The following is a 17,676-nucleotide window of genomic DNA, read 5'->3' as shown; positions in this document are numbered from 1 at the left end:
ACCCAAGACATTGGACAGCTACGCTGCATTTTGATAATTTTGTTTGTTTGAGTTATGTGTTAAAATTTAGTGAATACTTTCAACAGCTAATAAATTTAATAATATTATTAATTATAATTATAAAGATAAAAACAAAATATAAAATTACTAAAAAGGTATTGATTGAAAAAATAAAAGTATAAGATAAAACTCTTATATTATATTATTAATTAATTTATTACTTATTTTTATTTTATAAACCTATAATTATGAAGTATATCAATACAGGGATGAGTTATTTTAAGAACTCACAATTAAAAGAACACGAGAATAATTCTGGGTCACAAATTCTAGGCCACATATTTCTCTCTTCAATTGAATAAAAAAATTTATCCAAATCATTCAAAATGCTTTATCTCACAAACCGTAAATCGTTAGATGAAAAAAAAAGTATGGGTAGTCTTAAAATTCCGTCCACTTCCATTAGAGATGCAATTTGATATACTTTTGATAACTTTTTAATTTCGTTTTCTTTTTGATACTTATACATAACATATACATTTGTAAGTTGAACGAAAATTGTGATTCAGAATGGGCTTCGCCCTTAAGAATATTCATAAAGGGTAGCTGGTGGGGGTGATAGGTCATTGAGGGTGATAGGTTATAAAGGGTGATAAGTCATAGAGGGTGACAGGTGATGGGTGATCTACTTAATGGACTCCGCTCTTAGCTCCTATGGCTCCGCCATGGACTGACGGGCTTCGCCCTTGGTCACCATGGCTCCGCCATGGATTGACGGGTTCCGCCTTTAACCTTCATTGTTGTGTACATATGATTATTTACTAATTTAAATGTGAAAACAACGATTCTACACATGTGTAGGTACACAAGTACCTAGAAAAAAAAACGAAAATTAAAAAGTCGTTAAAAATATATAGGATTGTATCTCTAATGAAAGAGGACGAAATTTTAAGACTACTCAAGTACCCATACTTTTTTTTTTCATCTAACGATTTACGGTTTGTGAGATAAATTATTTTGAATGATTTGGATGAATTTTTTTATTTAATTGAAAAAAGAGAACGGTGGGGGAAATATGTGGCCTACCATTTGAGGTTTTTTTTCACCGCTCATGACTTTGATTCTCAAAGGTGACATATTTGTGATGTTTTTCTACAAAATATGACAAAGAAAATGCTAAATGCAGTAACGTGTATAAAAAACTTATATTTTACATATTAGAAGTTCATTATGAATTTTATAATAAGTTTACAACTATTTAATACATTTTAATTAAAGTCTAGGTTGCGTTTAGCCAAATAAAACGAATAATAAAAAAATAATAATAATAAAAAGAAAGAAAGATAGGAAAATAGAAACGAAAAAGAAGGTGGAGGGAGGTGATAACAGGGGGGAGCTCTGAATGAAAAGCGTATATAAAGACACTCAATACCATTTCACTCCTTCTACTCCTCTCTCTATCCATCTCATAACAACACACACACACACACCATTTCACACTCTCGATATTTTATATCTATCTATATATATATATAATCTATCTGTTTGTTTGGGGGAGAAGCTCTGTTTGAGATTAATTCAAATTCTCACACATTCTCTCTCTCTCTCTCTCTCTCTCTCTCATTCTCACCTTATTAAATAATTTTCCAATTCCAATTCCCCCAATACTTAACATTTAATTAATAATAAAAAAAAATATAAAAATTTAATTTCTGATTTCTCGGCGTCATCGCCAACCACTAGCTCCTGCTGCTGCCGCAACCATGGGTGGCGATAAGGCTCTTAGTCTCGAAGAGATTAAAAACGAGACCGTTGATCTGGTATATTCTTTTTATTCCCCTTCCCTTACTCATATATATATATTGATTTTAATTTATTGAAACTCCTTACAGTTTTCTGATTAAAATTGTGTATATAATCGTTGTTTATTAACGCAAAATCGTCGTATTGTGTATATCTATGAATCTATCTGTGTGTGTATATATATATATATATGGATTTGAATAACGTGCTACAGTAATTGATTGAAGCTACTTATAGTTTTCTGATTAAAATTGTGTTTATAATCGTTGTTTATTAACGCTGAATCGTCATAATATGTGTATATATATATATGTATCTATATATATTTATATGTGTATTGTAAGTTTATATAGTTTCTGGTGTGTGTTGAAGCATGTGACAAACACTATTTTTCTCACAAACAAACAATTAAACTGATTACTTTATATTCTATTGAAATCAGTTACAAAGTCGATTAAAATATTGATTTCAATTTTCTGTACGGTTTCCATGCTAATCGACAAAGTAAATTTTCATATATTTTTTATAATCAATTTTAAACAACTGTATTTTATCCTTCTTCTGCTATCACTTTCAAGGCGTATCTCTCTGTGTGAGTCTGTGAGCTACTGAGCTTATATAATAATTATAATATTATTTTAATCATAATTATAATATTATTTAACTAATTATTATTTAATGATAATTAAATGGAGGCAGATGAATCGTTTGGGACAGTTAATTAGGAATTTTAGGTTTTATGGTAATCCAGTGAATACAGATTGATTCTCTGTATCATGTACTAAAATCTATTTTGACTAAATGGTCAACAGTGTATAAAGTTGATAGTATTCAAAAATTTGTTAGTCAGATTGTGCAAAAAATTTATGGAAATTAGTTTGAATAATAAATCAAGGAGGAAAAATAGGGAAATGTTAAGGTATTTTGATTTTGATAAAGTTTGTATGAATCGTTTATATTTTTAGAAAATATCGGATATTTGTTAGGCATCAAATCTGGATATATTCTGTTGAGATTTTTTTTTTTTTTTAATTTTTCATTTTAAAATAAAAGTTTTACTGACTTTTTCCCCAATGAATGTTACATGTAATTGTAAGGGCATATGTTGTTGATTTAACAAATTGTAGGTGTAAAAATTGCAATGATCAAATCCTTTCCTTTTGTTTTATATCAAAAATTAAACATGTGCAGGGTGACTATACACCAAAATCCATACATTATTAATTACATAGTTTTATTGAACATTTTATTTGTTACTATAGTTTTATTTTCATGAACCAAAAGCTTTTTTGTTCTCAAAAAGTTTTATTTTCAAAATCTTATTAGTAAATATCATGAGAGTGGGGTAAAATACATTTTAGTTTAAAAGATTATCATTCTTTAATAACAAGATGTAATCTCATTCTTTATATTTATCCATTCATACAAGTCTAATCTTAAGTTATGATTTTATTGTAAAATATTTATCTGTAGCAAGGATATTGGTATTGGTAAAAAATTTTGTTCAAGTTAAGGAATTCAAGAGGGAGAGAGAGAGAGGATTGTGAAACAACCTTTTAAAATAATTGATTGGAACGTGTATGTTGAATTAATGGGTACATGTCCGTGGTACCCTTGCTAGAGTCTTATTTTATGCTTTTTTATTTTGTCAAACGGCTCTGACTAACGACTCCTGACTATGTTTCTTTGTATTTATTGATCATACCAATAATTATTCATTTTTTTATTTATATTTACATTCCAACATGAAAACAAGAAGAAAAGAAAGCAAAAACCCGTGTTATTTTTAGTTACATATATAATAATAAATAATATTTCTGCTATTGAAAGCAAGCTACCTGTTTCGGATATATGGACTAAAATAAAAAAGAGAAGATATATCTGGTTGAATCTTCTTCCTAAATAAATATAGAGTGCGGAGTGCCATCACGAAATATACATATGATTATGTCATACACATTTGAGTGAAAAACTCGTAGGAGAAAGATTTCTTCCACTTTTTAAACTATTTATTTATTATCAAAATTTGTTTTAGCAATGTTACTTGTATCTTTTGTCTATCTTTCGAATATGTATGCAACTAGTATTTTAATTTGGCGGCACAATTTTCTCGATGTGCCCTTGCTTTTGTGGTGTGGGTTATTTGGTTAGGCTTTTTGGAGCTTTTTCATATTCGGTGTTTGAGTGCCACCCACCCGTTTGTTTGTTTCTTTCTTTCCTTCTCTAATAGAAGCCAAGGTAGGTGCCTTCTTTTTAGTGGATGCAAAATTATATATGGGTCCCCCCATTTCAGTTTAGTGGAAAGTCAACTTGCGTTACTCAACCATCCATTCCATGTCTCTTTTTTTGTTCATATTCATATTCCATATCCCCCCATGTGAATAGGTGTATACCTATTTTCTTTTTTGTTTTTCATTTGTTTTTGTTTCATTTCATCATCTTCATAATTCACAGTTTTGGCTTTTGAAGTATAAAAAAAGAAAACATCTGAATTTGTTATGTTTCCTTTACTCATGTTTTGTAATAAATGTCGTATTAGTCTAACTAATAGCTTTCCATTGGAATCAAAGTAGTAATCTTGTATTTATGATATTACTATTCTTTGTTATATAAAAGACGTCTTTGCTAACTTGCTAATTAATGGCAAACCATTTATTTCAGGACAAGTTTAATTTACTTTACTTTTTCCATAATATACAAAGCATTTAAGTTCCCTGGACTTTAGGTTTCAGCCTAATATATCAAAGATAATTTCGATGAATGTTAGCTTGATCAGTTGATTTTTTGACAAATTAAATCTACCTTTTGGTTTCGATAATCTAAAGTATATTTTTTTACCTGTGGTTTAATGGATAGGACTACTTTTGGCAACATCTCCCCCACCCCACTAAATACAAAGTATGTGTTGTATGAATTGTGATCAGGAGATTTGATATATTCCAAACTTCTCCATCAAGGATGGTCAGGCATGTTAGATGTGTCTGGTTTCTATGTGTCTCTAAAGTAGCTTAGCAAAAAGTACAAAGTGACCAAAGCCTTTGGTAGCACTATAATTATATCTGATTATTTTTATATTAGTACCAAACCAAAATAAATTTGTTCCATTTTTAGTGGACCTAGAATCTTTTCCTGATTTTTTGTTTTGTGTCATAATCATTGGAACCAGATTCCAGTCATATGAAGTGGTGGAGTATAAGTAATGATAAACAATAAAATAATGTAAAGCAACTTTGTGACTTGTATAATTGATTATTCTGTAATTAATTATTTTTTGCTTAGTAAGTAATTATTTGCACTTGATTTTATGTTTTTACCTAATCAATTATAATAAAAATTCTAAATCTTCAAGTATCTAATCCAACCTAATTAATCGAGGCATGCAACTGTTTATAAAGAAATATATGCTTGTTTCTTATAAAAAAAGCAGATTAGAGGTTTCCGAAAGTGTGTTTGTTTTTGATTATCTACTTAAAAAAGCAATAAGCATGTAAGCAAACAATAAGCAATCCCAAACACCCTTTTATGGCGGTCAAGTTCAAAATACCAGTTTTACTCCATGGGTTATGAATTAACATAACTAAATTAGTTAAGTTATGTGTTTGCTAATTATGATCTTCATCTCGTTTATCATTTTTTACTCGTAACTACAGGAAAAAGTACCAATTGAGGAGGTGTTTGAACAGTTGAAATGTAACCGAGAAGGTCTAAGTGCAGATGAGGGAGCCACAAGACTTCAAATATTTGGACCTAACAAGCTGGAGGAGAAAAAGGTATGGTCACTCGTGATGGTGATTAAAGTAATATTGGTCTCCATTTCTTAGCTAATGGTTAATGAGTAATGATTCTCTTTTTCATTGATTCCAGGAAAGCAAGTTGCTCAAGTTTCTTGGGTTCATGTGGAATCCTCTATCATGGGTCATGGAAGCTGCAGCCATTATGGCAATTTTAATGGCCAATGGAGGTGGAAAACCACCAGATTGGCAAGACTTTGTCGGTATTGTTTGCCTTCTTGTTATCAACTCAACCATTAGTTTCATTGAAGAAAACAATGCTGGCAATGCTGCAGCTGCACTTATGGCTGGTCTTGCCCCTAAAACCAAGGTATACTGCAAATTACTAAGAAGAATTAGCATTCAAGATTTAGATGCCACATGAGTTATATAATGACCCACCTTCCGTTACTGCAGGTTCTGAGGGACGGTCGTTGGAGTGAGCAAGACGCTGCAATTTTGGTGCCGGGAGATATCATCAGTATCAAACTTGGTGATATTGTTCCTGCTGATGCACGTCTTTTAGAAGGGGATCCATTAAAGATTGACCAGTCCGCCCTTACTGGGGAATCACTTCCTGTGAACAAGAATCCTTATGATGAGGTATTTTCTGGATCAACTTGCAAGCAAGGTGAAATTGAGGCTGTTGTTATTGCAACTGGTGTTCACACCTTTTTTGGGAAGGCTGCGCATCTTGTGGATAGCACTAATCAAGTTGGCCATTTCCAGCAAGTTCTTACAGCAATTGGTAACTTCTGTATTTGCTCCATTGCTGTTGGAATGTTGGTTGAGGTAGTCGTCATGTACCCAATTCAGCATAGGCCGTACAGAAGTGGAATTGATAATCTGTTGGTGTTGCTTATTGGTGGAATTCCAATTGCTATGCCTACCGTTCTTTCCGTTACCATGGCTATTGGATCGCATAGGCTATCACAGCAGGGTGCTATTACAAAAAGAATGACTGCAATTGAAGAGATGGCCGGAATGGATGTCCTTTGTAGTGATAAGACTGGAACATTGACTCTTAACAAACTTTCAGTTGATAAAAACTTGATAGAGGTGTTTGCTAAAGGTGTGGATAAGGAGCAGGTGTTGCTTTATGCTGCCAGGGCTTCAAGAACTGAAAACCAGGATGCTATTGATGCTGCCATAGTTGGAACCCTTGCTGATCCTAAAGAGGTATCTAATTCTTTATCCCTGGTTAACTTTTATGCAGGTAAAATGAAATCATATTTACAAGGGAAACAGGTCTAACGGGCGAAATATAGTCCAAATTGAATTTCAATGCATAAGAATACTGAATAATATTAAATCTGAAAAGTATTGACCCGTTCCACTCATTTTTCCACCCTTAGTTGTGGTCTAGCTTTCTAAATCCAGTTTATTGCTCATGATGATGTGTATGACTTTTCTGTAGGCTCGAGCTGGAATTAGAGAAATCCATTTCTTTCCATTCAATCCTGTTGACAAGAGAACAGCTTTGACTTACATCGATGACCGTGGCAACTGGCATAGATCAAGCAAAGGTGCTCCAGAACAGGTAAGTTTCACTTTTTTTTTGTCTATAATTAGTGCCTCATTATTTATCTGGTAACTAAGTGTAATATTTCTCTTATTAACTATTGGATCAGATTTTGACTTTGTGTGGATGCAAAGAAGATTTAAAAAGAAAAGTTCATGCCATGATTGATAAATTTGCTGAACGTGGGTTGCGTTCTTTGGCTGTTGCAAGACAGGTATACATTTAACATCTTTCTTATGCACATTCATAGGTCACACCTCTCTCTAATGATTGATCATGATTTACTTACTCTATGTATTGGAATATCTAGGAAGTGCCTGAACAAACAAAGGAAAGCCCTGGTGGTCCATGGCAATTTGTTGGATTGTTGTCCCTATTTGACCCGCCAAGGCATGACAGTGCTGAGACCATTCGCAGAGCTCTCAATCTTGGTGTAAACGTGAAAATGATCACTGGTAATCAATCATACCTACTGATTATGAAAATATTTATATTTTCTTCGTTAATATGATATATAAATCAGGCCTTATTATCAATGTATAGGTGACCAACTTGCCATTGCTAAGGAGACTGGTAGACGGCTTGGTATGGGAACAAACATGTACCCTTCTTCTTCTTTGCTTGGTGGCCACAAAGATGCATCAATTGCAGCACTCCCTGTTGAAGAGTTGATTGAGAAAGCTGATGGCTTTGCTGGAGTCTTCCCAGGTGGATGTTGTTTTTTATTGCACCCGTTATTACTTCTTTTTTTGTCTATCAGTTATTGTATGTTACTAATTTTTAAATGAACATAAATAATATAGAACACAAGTATGAAATTGTGAAGAAGTTACAAGAAAGAAAACATATCTGTGGAATGACTGGAGATGGTGTGAATGATGCTCCTGCTTTGAAGAAGGCCGATATTGGTATTGCTGTTGCTGATGCTACTGATGCTGCAAGGAGTGCTTCTGACATTGTGCTAACTGAACCCGGGCTCAGTGTTATTATCAGTGCAGTGCTTACAAGTCGAGCCATTTTCCAGAGAATGAAGAATTACACCGTTAGTTCTTGTCATACTATATGTTTTCATAATCATTACATGAACACATCTTGTAGCTATTAACACTAACATGTTCTCGTATTGCAGATCTATGCTGTTTCCATCACCATTCGTATTGTGGTAAGTTGTAGGTGACATTTGTATCATTACGCTTGTGATAGTAATGCCAAGTTCATTACATAACTTACTTTTTTTTTTATGTAGTTTGGATTTATGTTCATCGCTTTGATATGGAAGTTTGACTTCTCACCGTTCATGGTTTTGATTATTGCAATCCTTAATGATGGTAAGTTTTCACTTTTATTGATATAAGCAACTTCCATGACTGTAATTTTAACAAATTAACTCTATTTACTTAAAGGAACAATCATGACAATCTCTAAGGATAGGGTGAAACCATCCCCATTGCCCGATAGCTGGAAACTTAAAGAGATCTTTGCCACCGGTATTGTGCTTGGTGGTTATCTAGCCTTAATGACTGTCATATTCTTCTGGATCATGAGGGACACGGACTTTTTCTCGGTAAGTGAAGTTACATTTGAAAATATAAAATTCACAAATGTGCGGTAAGTCTCACCACAGTCTGTCACAGGATAAATTTGGTGTGAGATCTCTTAGAGACAGTGAAGTCGAGATGATGGCTGCTTTATATCTTCAAGTCAGTATAGTGAGCCAGGCTCTGATTTTTGTCACTCGTTCTCGAAGTTGGTCGTTTATTGAGCGCCCTGGTTACTTACTGCTGTTTGCTTTCATGGCAGCACAACTGGTAAATAAACTAACTCTTACCTTCTTACAAGATACATTGTTATCTATAAACCAGAAATGGCAATTTGGTCTGAAGTAAAAGTTATCTGCATGCTTATCTCTTAAGTTGGATTTGTATTGCTCTTTTTGTAAGTTCTTTTGATGCATTTGTATTACATGCAATGATCCATAAAAGTTTGGATTTACGAAAAATTTCAGGTTGCGACTTTAATAGCAGTGTACGCCAACTGGGAGTTTGCAAGAATTAAGGGTGTTGGTTGGGGATGGGCTGGCGTCATCTGGCTGTACAGTATCGTGTTTTACTTCCCTCTCGATGTTATGAAATTCGCCATCAGATACATTCTTAGTGGAAAAGCCTGGCACAACTTGCTTGAAAACAAGGTTGGCATTCCTTTTTCTTAGATTTGATAAAGTTCAATTCAAATAGTGAAACATATTCTCAACTTGAGGTATAATTGTGATCTTTAAAACAGACTGCTTTCACAACCAAGAAAGATTATGGAAAAGAAGAGAGAGAGGCACAATGGGCTCTTGCCCAGAGAACACTGCACGGGCTTCAAGCACCAGAAACGTCAAATATCTTTAATGAAAAGACAAGCTACCGGGAACTTTCTGAAATAGCAGAGCAGGCTAAGAGACGCGCTGAAGTCGCAAGGTTTGTTATGCATGTTTCAAAGTATAGCCTAATGACATTTACAATGGTTTAAAAATTAGGTTTATAAAAATTGAAGAGGTTTATTCTTTTTGTGTATAATCGTGACTTTGTGTTTCATGCTTATGTGTCATGAAGAGGTCTAGGGGTTATGAAGTGGTTAAGTTATTTGAGCCTTATATTTAAATGCATATATTTTAAAATAATTATAAAAATCAATGCATGGTGAACATAGAATTACAAAAGGACAAGGATTGTAAGGTGAAAAAGATTAATCTAGACAAACTTATAAATCTTTTCAAGTTTTACCATTGTGGATGCTTATAAAACTTTAGAGGTTACAGAATGATCCAGGTCGTGTGGGGTTGGGTAATCAGGTGAGGTCATAATTGACAGTTTTTGTATGGGTCGAGATCGCTCACTTCTGGTTGTTCCTAGGCACATCCAGTTCAACCAATTGCTATATTTTTACTATAATTTGTTCAATTTACTTATTGTTTGTTTGAGCTGTTAGAAATATAATAACATCCTAAAATGACCCATAAATAAGTCAAATTCCAATCTCCCACAACTAATTTCATGACTAATTTCAATTAAAAAGAGGTTAATATAACATTGTGTTCTGTACAGGCTTCGGGAGGTTCTTACTCTGAAGGGGCATGTTGAGTCGGTCGTAAAGCTGAAGGGGTTGGATATCGACACGATTCAACAGCATTACACAGTTTAAGAGAGCTCACAGGAAATGAATCTTTTTCTTGTTAACTAATTATGAGACTAGTAGAAGTTGATGATGATAATTGGTATGGGGAAGGGCATTTTATGCTGGAATATATACCCCCAAAACTGTTACTGGTTCTGTTTTTCCGAGTATTACTACTGCGTATGGCTGTTTCTGCTTTGTGTATGTTTTAGAAAGAATGAAAGCATGTAAAACATTTCCATGACGTAGTTTCCATCTTTAAATCATTTGATGGTGTCGTTTTTTTAGCCGTTGCTTTGTTATATGAGTCGATCAATGACGGTGTGCAGTGGCTGCTGCTTGTTTCTTGCAAGCGGCACATGCACATTTTGTTTCTTTCTCACGTGCTTGGATTTGGAACTAGGCATTTGTTGGAATTATGGCATGACGTAAAGTCCTCAACTATTGAGTAGCTTCCTTTGCAATAATATATACATACTGTATCAGGAACAGGGTCTTGTTGGTTATCAATTTCTTGACAACTATAAGTTTCTTTTCAGCTTTTAAACCTCTCAACACCCATTCACCCAATGGGTCACTCTGTACATTGAAGCTGGCGACTCTTTAAGTCTCAACCATTAGCTGAACTAAGGACCTAGAATATGCTTAGAAGATTTGGAATATTGACTAGAAATCTAGAATCACCGTTTACCAATTAGACATACTTTTCTTTGCTCAAATGTTGCTACAACGATGATCCAGTATGCAACATTTTGACTAAGGTGAACCATATCTTGCCTATGGACCAATTTTTTTGTAAAAAATTTCTATGTCGATGTTTGCATCCTTGTGACTTTCTTTATCATGTAAATCTTAATTTTTCGAAATGAAATTCGATACTACCGTCTCTTGAAAGAAAACAAAGACATAAGATGCAATACAAGTTTAGAATAAGAAAAAAAAAATATGGATTTAAAAGTTAGCAAGGTACACTTACCCAAAAAAATATGGAATTATATTTTCACCTTTCTAGCATATAAGAATTTACAAGATAAGTATCGTATTTTACTAATATTTGTATATATATATAAAATAGTTCATTTAGTTTCATACTAGTTCTTAGTAAAGATATATAATATATAAGGGCGCATTAAACACCTCTTTTAGTTCATTTTTGTTTTATAAGAAAACATGAAAAACAGAAAACACATTTCAATCATACTTTTCTAAAAATGTTTCCAAGAAAACAAAATATATGTATTCTACTTTTCAATAGAATACTTGAAAACATGTTTTTCTTATTTTCCATTTCCTCTTTCCCCCTCCTCTCACATATCAAACATGTTTTCTAGTTTTCTAATTAGAACGTATTTTTAAATTTTTTATTTGTTTTCTAAAAAATAAAAACCCTTTTCAATTTTAAGAAAATTAGAAATGAAAAACTAGAAAACATTCTCTATGAGTCCCAAATGTTTTGAAAAGTGGCAAATCTGTGATGATAATACAAAGTAAATTAGTATTTGGTACGGCAAATTCTATGGAATTATCTGTTAGTTAACTTTGCTGGATTTTTTAAATCGGTGTTACGGAGTTATACCATGTATTATTTACAAAATATTTTATTTTTTCATCTAATGATCATTCTGAAATGGACCAAACACCTTTTATTGTCGATTAGTTTTAGTTCAACTGAAATCGGTTAAACTTTGTTTATGGTTTAACACTTTAACTCATTAGAAAAAGGTTAACCCATTTATCAGACTTGACGAACACTTCAAAGTTCAAACTTTTCCCTCTCTCAAAAGAATATCTGGTACCGTATCTACTTTAGGCCTTTAAGTTATCATTAGTATGTAGCAAAAATGATGGGTATAAAATAAGAAACTCTCAAAGATAAAACATTATACATAATAAAGAGATTTTAGGGATTTGCCGTGAATGTATCATGTATGAGTTTTTACTCTAGGGAAACATATTTATACTAGTAAAAAATGCTGGTTTTAATCATTTGGACGCTGGTAGCACCAAGTCAAATAATTTAGGCATTTAACTCAATGGGTGAAACACCTGAGTTTACCTATGAGCTGAGACTGTGATTGTCATTAATCTCATCCGACGGGAGCATCTGTTGGGTTTTTTCTTGGATGTCTACTCTGGATATAGCAAGACCCAGTTAAAACAACTGACTACCTTGGTCTGAGTGGACCCTCATCTTTGGATGATGAGGGCGCTTTTTATTCAACAGGTGTCGTTGAAAAACGATATTTCAGTAGCACCAAAGCAATGATAATGTTGGATGATGTAATGTAATAAATAGACAAAGTACATAATGTTGTTGATGAGCAAATGTTTGTCAACTAATTAACTAGAGTTGCAAGCCGAGAGTTCCTGCTTTACTTTCCATTCTTTACCAGCCTTCAATTTAATGGGCTTTTCAATTGCTGCTGACTCCACTGCAACCATGTTTTTGTACTCCTCGGCCCCAAAATCAGTCATCTTTTTCGCCTTCTTATCCCATGGATTCCACACCACTAATACGCAAAACAAACAGCAATGATGTGAAATAAACTTATATAAAACAAACAATTCTTATGAACAAAAAGGTCACGAGGCAATGCAATCTTACCAGAATCAGGAAGTCCATGTTTGAGAATTGTAAATGTTCGTTTGTTTCCATGATCCAGAATTTCAATCTTTTTTGGTGTGCTGAGATAGATCTTGTCAAACTGGAGGCACAATAGACACCATATATATAAGCCTAAACATGAGAAAATATGTACAAGGAAAGATAAGAGAACAAATTTACCTCTGACTGAATGGTTATTGCAGCACCTTGGTCTGTAAATCTTGTCCTGTTTTGTAAGTTGTCAAGATAATCGAGGTTCTCCAATCCTTCCACTCGAACTTCACTACAGGGAGAAATATATAACCAACAGTACTGTTAAGATGTTATCTTGGTCAAGAGTAATCGAGAAATCGTTTATATGTAACTTGAATTGAGAGTAAATTTTAGATGATGGGTGGAAGTTTATCCATACTTTTTATATTGTCCAAGGATCAACATATGAAATAATATGTGGTGTATTAAAAATTGCAACACAAAATGAATCATTAGACACAATATATGATACTAGGATATATATACCAAGTATGTTGTAGGATATAAATTGGATGGTAAGAAACCAATATACCTGATGTTTGAAACAGAGAAATAGTTGTGATATGCAAATGTGAAGTTAAATGGCTTTCGATCAGTGTTGGTATTTCTGATTCGAGATGTCATCATTAAGTTTCCTTTGCGTCCCAGAGCAACCCTCAGTCGATACTCAAAGCTACAATCGAATATTTGGATGGAATAACAGCATCAATAAGACATACAAAAATACAGCAAATTATCTGTGAGAAAGTTAAATTTTTAATTATGCCTCTAAGTATATACTACCTGTTAGGCCATATCTTCAAATCCTCTTCAGTGGGCTTAAGTAACAGATCAACAAAACCGCTATTGTTGACATTGGGTGAAATAGCAGTGTCAATGGTCCAGAATCTGTTTCTAGCAAATCCATGTGATTGAAGAGGGCCTAGATTGGAGAACTGGATTAAAGAAGCATGTATCCGTGAGACCGTGGTAAGATTGAAGTTAAAAAGAATGAAGTAAATAGTGTACAGAGATATAACGACACATACTTGAGGAAAGCATAACGGAATACCCCCACGTATTGGCTTTGGAGGCTCAAAGAACGACTGCAAAAATACATTCGATGTATGGAAGATTAAAGACGTCAGCAATGTAAACAAATTTGTTCAAATCCATCAAGAGAAGAAATATCCTGTTAACTGGTATGCATAAGTGCATTCTTGAAAACAGAATTTACGGATAGCTGATACCTTACTACTGAGAAAAAGCAACTCTTCTCCTTGCTTGTTTTTCCAAGAGGTCACATGAGCTCCATATAGATATACCTGCAACAACATCAAGGATGCAAAATCTTGAAACATGATGAAAATTGAAAATCAAACAACATTACCGAAAAGCATAACCAATAAGAAGTACAATATAGTTGGGAAAATGATCCGCGCTACAAGTTTTGTTATTAAAAAAATCTTGTTTGCCCGCATAAAATTATTAAATGTAATCCGACTTATGATTTTACTACAGAACATATAGAATGAAACTTAGCGCACCTCTGCACTACTGCCATGAGGTTCACGAAGTATGACTTTTTCTAAGCCATTGATGCCTTTAGAGATCTCAAAACATTCCGTACAACTAATTATTACAAGTAGTAGTAGTACTACACTTATATGAGTAATACATAAAAACCTCTGCAGTTTCACCCTTAACATGCTTGGTTATGAATTTTGAGGTTGAGGTAGACCCAGCAATGTCTTCTAAATCTTCTAAATATAAATAAAAGTCCACCACTAACATGTACATATACCACTTTACAAAAAAATCCGGCATTTGTCTATTTTTTTAAGTGGAATAAAGGGCTGGGTCAACTAGCCCATGTTATTTATTACAAAATTAACTCATACTAATCCTAGTTTCTAAAACCATAATTTTATACAATTAAATTTAATTCCTAAGCTAATCGCTTGATTCTATGCCATCAGGATTTATCTACTAGTTAAGAATGATCATTGATAGGTTATTTTAGAAAGATATATCATTGCTTTAAAAAAAAAAACAAAATAGTCCTTGATTTTTTGCGTTATGTATTTTTCTCGAAGTTAGAATGATCTTTAGTGGGTTATTTTGAAAAGATATATTATTGTTCTTTTAGAAAACTGATCTTATATTGATAGTCCTTGTAGAAAACATAGACACGAAAGCTGTTTTATGACCAAATCATACGATTCATTTTGTTTTATGATTTGTGTGTAAGGAAATATTCTTGATTGATACGTTAAGTTAGAGAAATTCGTACATAATTACATACTAATATAATAATAATAATGGTAGTATATAAATCAAATTTTGGTATTTATATTATCTCTTATTATTAGATAGCCACATAACATTATTAATTAGAGTAATATATATGAAAAGAAAAAAAAGAGTATAAAATTACATAGATCTGAATTATCCTAATGAATTTGACGAAGTTATATAGTTGACAAAGTACAATTAAAATTTATGTTTTGAAAAGCTGAATGTATTTTTATTTTTTATATATTTTTTGTAGTTGACCAACTTTGTACACACTAGACATGAAACTTATTTTAAGATAAATGAGCATAGTACCCGCGCAATGCGGCGCAGTAGTGGGTACGGTGATCTAATATTGTCGGTGACAGTTATTTCTGGTGGTGGCGCAGTGGCGGTGTCTAGTCTCAAATGGCGTAGGTTGATGTAAAGGTGATAGTGTAACATTTAAAAAGATAAAGGCTTAAAATGTTAATTAGCTTAATTATTAAAATAAATGTCAAGGGCAATTCTGAAATTTCAAAGACAGAAATTATCAAAAATAAAATTAGCCCTTTTGCTTTATAATATAGTACGAGATGAGTTTTTTAGCATTAATTAAGTTAACACTATTATTATATTTTTACAATTACAGACTAGTTGACAAAACCGTTCAAGTGTTTTGTATGAGTTTTTTAGCATTAATTAAGTTAACACTATTATTATATTTTTACAATTACAGACTAGTTGACAAAACCGTTCGAAGTGTTTTGTAAGGAATGACCCATTGACAAAAACTTGCCAATTAGCTAGCCTGATCAAGTTATATCAAGTCTTAGGCGCTCCAAGTTACTCTAATAATAATCCACCCAAAGATACTAAGGCAAGTTATAATAAAACTCGTTTGGTTCAAAAATTGAAACATGGTCTCCCAACTGAGCTGAACCGATTAACAAACATTTTTTCGTTTGTTAGTGTTCTTTGTTGTTTAGTTAATTTAACTTCAATTAAATAATGGAAAATGAGTTAAGGACTTAAGATGTAGGGAAGACCACATTCTTCGTCTGTGGCCGTCCTTTGTTCCACATTATGAAGTTTTCTACGTACGTCAATGGCCTTCTTTCCATACGCCCCAAAGCAATGTTTATATTCAATATCTTTCTCTATTGGTGATAGATCTAACATCATTTATATCTTATTCATTGTGAAATTATTAAAAAGGAATGAAGAGAAACATATTTTTAAAGTAGGTAGTTTTTTCCACGTACTGTTTTTTTAGATAAAGAGTTATACATTATGTTTTGTATTATTGTATATTGAGGTGTGTGTTTGGGAATAAAAAGGTGAAAATAGAAGTCCATGATTATATTCACGTGTTCTATATTATAGCATAAGATATAAGATATTATGTATTTTCCATTCCTAACCGTTTTTCATTTTGTTATTGTCAAATCAATATCATATTGTTTATTTCTCATTTCATGTTCTAAAAAATATCTATCATATTACCATTTTTTTCTTAGATATTTAATTAATTATTTAATGTAGTCAGTAGTCACTAGGACCATAATTTTCCCACCATTCGTTTTCTCTCTAATGGGCCAGGCTTGTGTGTTTAGGTAATGAGTTGAGTCCTAAACTCCTAATAGACATTTAGTTGACATAGGTCAAAACCGGCCTATTTAGTTGTCCCTAAACACATCTCATTCAACCCAATTGCTATATTTTTAAGTCGAATTCCATTCAATCGTAAAAATGTTTGTAAATCATGGTGACATGCTTTGGGAGGTCACGACACTGAAGGGGTTGGATATATGTCAACAGCATTACAAAGTTTAAAAGAGAGCGTAGGAAAGAGTATTTTATTTTTAACAAATTATGAGATTAGAAGAAGTTTTATTACCAATTGGGATGCCCAACTAAACAAACGGAAGAGATGCTTTTGCCTACCACTACAGTTAACTCGTCTAATTCTATTTCTGAGGTACCAATACTATACAACGATGGTTTTTGGTGGTTAATCCAGCGGCGGAACTTGAACATCATTTTTTCTAAATTTAATACATATATATATCTTAAACTTCTGAGAGGGGTAAATACACATAAATTTTAATTTTAACTATAAAATATGAAATAATTGCTAATTATATCCCCAAATTCTGGAGGGATCATAACCCCTTTTGGTCCTACTGATCTTTCGCCACTGGGTTGACATGACACAATATAGAAAACATCAAAAGCTCTTTTCAATGCAATCATGTTGGATGTAGAAAATATCAAGCCCTTGATTCTATGAAGAGTTTGTGTTCAGCTTTATTGCTCACAAATGTGGCTTTGGGAAACTATTCAAGTATCTTGCTGGTGATGATATTGTTACGAAGATTGCAAATTATCATTTGTTTTGTCGTTTAAAAATATATATATATCATTCGTTTCTTTTTTTTTTGCAACCTCATTCTGAGTACTCACAAGCAAACACTAGTACTACCAGTGCCCTGTGATAGATCAAAAGGCAACTACCAATACTAATGCAT

The 17,676-nt window shown here is 32.8% G+C and overlaps 2 protein-coding genes across 2 annotated transcripts; one reads left to right on the top strand and one right to left on the bottom strand.

Annotated features, from left to right (window-relative positions):
* The first annotated feature begins 1,482 nt into the window (after positions 1–1,482).
* On the top strand, positions 1,483–10,520 carry LOC122591300 (plasma membrane ATPase 4). The gene is made up of 16 exons (XM_043763541.1): positions 1,483–1,820; positions 5,454–5,573; positions 5,668–5,904; positions 5,991–6,752; positions 6,991–7,113; positions 7,205–7,309; positions 7,406–7,550; positions 7,639–7,803; positions 7,899–8,137; positions 8,225–8,257; positions 8,342–8,423; positions 8,499–8,659; positions 8,730–8,903; positions 9,101–9,283; positions 9,376–9,557; positions 10,185–10,520. Exons 1-16 carry the CDS (start codon positions 1,764–1,766, stop codon positions 10,279–10,281), a joined length of 2,865 nt encoding a protein of 954 aa, XP_043619476.1. The 5' UTR covers positions 1,483–1,763; the 3' UTR covers positions 10,282–10,520.
* Positions 10,521–12,503: 1,983 nt separating this feature from the next.
* LOC122593810 (putative glucose-6-phosphate 1-epimerase) lies at positions 12,504–14,651 on the bottom strand. Its single transcript, XM_043766262.1, has 8 exons — positions 14,419–14,651; positions 14,122–14,196; positions 13,921–13,977; positions 13,676–13,827; positions 13,425–13,565; positions 13,040–13,142; positions 12,860–12,959; positions 12,504–12,764 (listed from the first exon to the last, which is right to left on the bottom strand). The coding sequence occupies exons 1-8, from the start codon at positions 14,578–14,580 to the stop codon at positions 12,595–12,597; spliced, it is 960 nt and encodes a 319-aa protein (XP_043622197.1). The 5' UTR covers positions 14,581–14,651; the 3' UTR covers positions 12,504–12,594.
* Between the last annotated feature and the right edge of the window lie 3,025 nt (positions 14,652–17,676).

Source organism: Erigeron canadensis, chromosome 3, assembly GCF_010389155.1.
Source record: "Erigeron canadensis isolate Cc75 chromosome 3, C_canadensis_v1, whole genome shotgun sequence".
Classification (NCBI taxonomy): Eukaryota; Viridiplantae; Streptophyta; class Magnoliopsida; order Asterales; family Asteraceae; genus Erigeron; species Erigeron canadensis.
The sequence above is the reverse complement of the archived record's forward strand: the minus strand, read 5'-3'. Positions and strand labels throughout refer to the sequence as shown.

Excerpts from the sequence above, each read along its gene's own strand:
- LOC122591300 (XM_043763541.1), top strand. The coding sequence starts at position 1,764 with ATGGGTGGCGATAAGGCTCTTAGTCTCGAAGAGATTAAAAACGAGACC. Across the intron at positions 7,551-7,638 it reads AAACGTGAAAATGATCACTG|GTGACCAACTTGCCATTGCT; the intron begins GTAATCAATCAT and ends ATCAATGTATAG. Across the intron at positions 8,904-9,100 it reads CTTTCATGGCAGCACAACTG|GTTGCGACTTTAATAGCAGT; the intron begins GTAAATAAACTA and ends GAAAAATTTCAG.
- LOC122593810 (XM_043766262.1), bottom strand. The coding sequence starts at position 14,580 with ATGTTAAGGGTGAAACTGCAGAGGTTTTTATGTATTACTCATATAAGT. Across the intron at positions 13,566-13,675 it reads TTGAAGATATGGCCTAACAG|CTTTGAGTATCGACTGAGGG; the intron begins GTAGTATATACT and ends ATTCGATTGTAG. Across the intron at positions 13,143-13,424 it reads TTCTCTGTTTCAAACATCAG|TGAAGTTCGAGTGGAAGGAT; the intron begins GTATATTGGTTT and ends TTCTCCCTGTAG.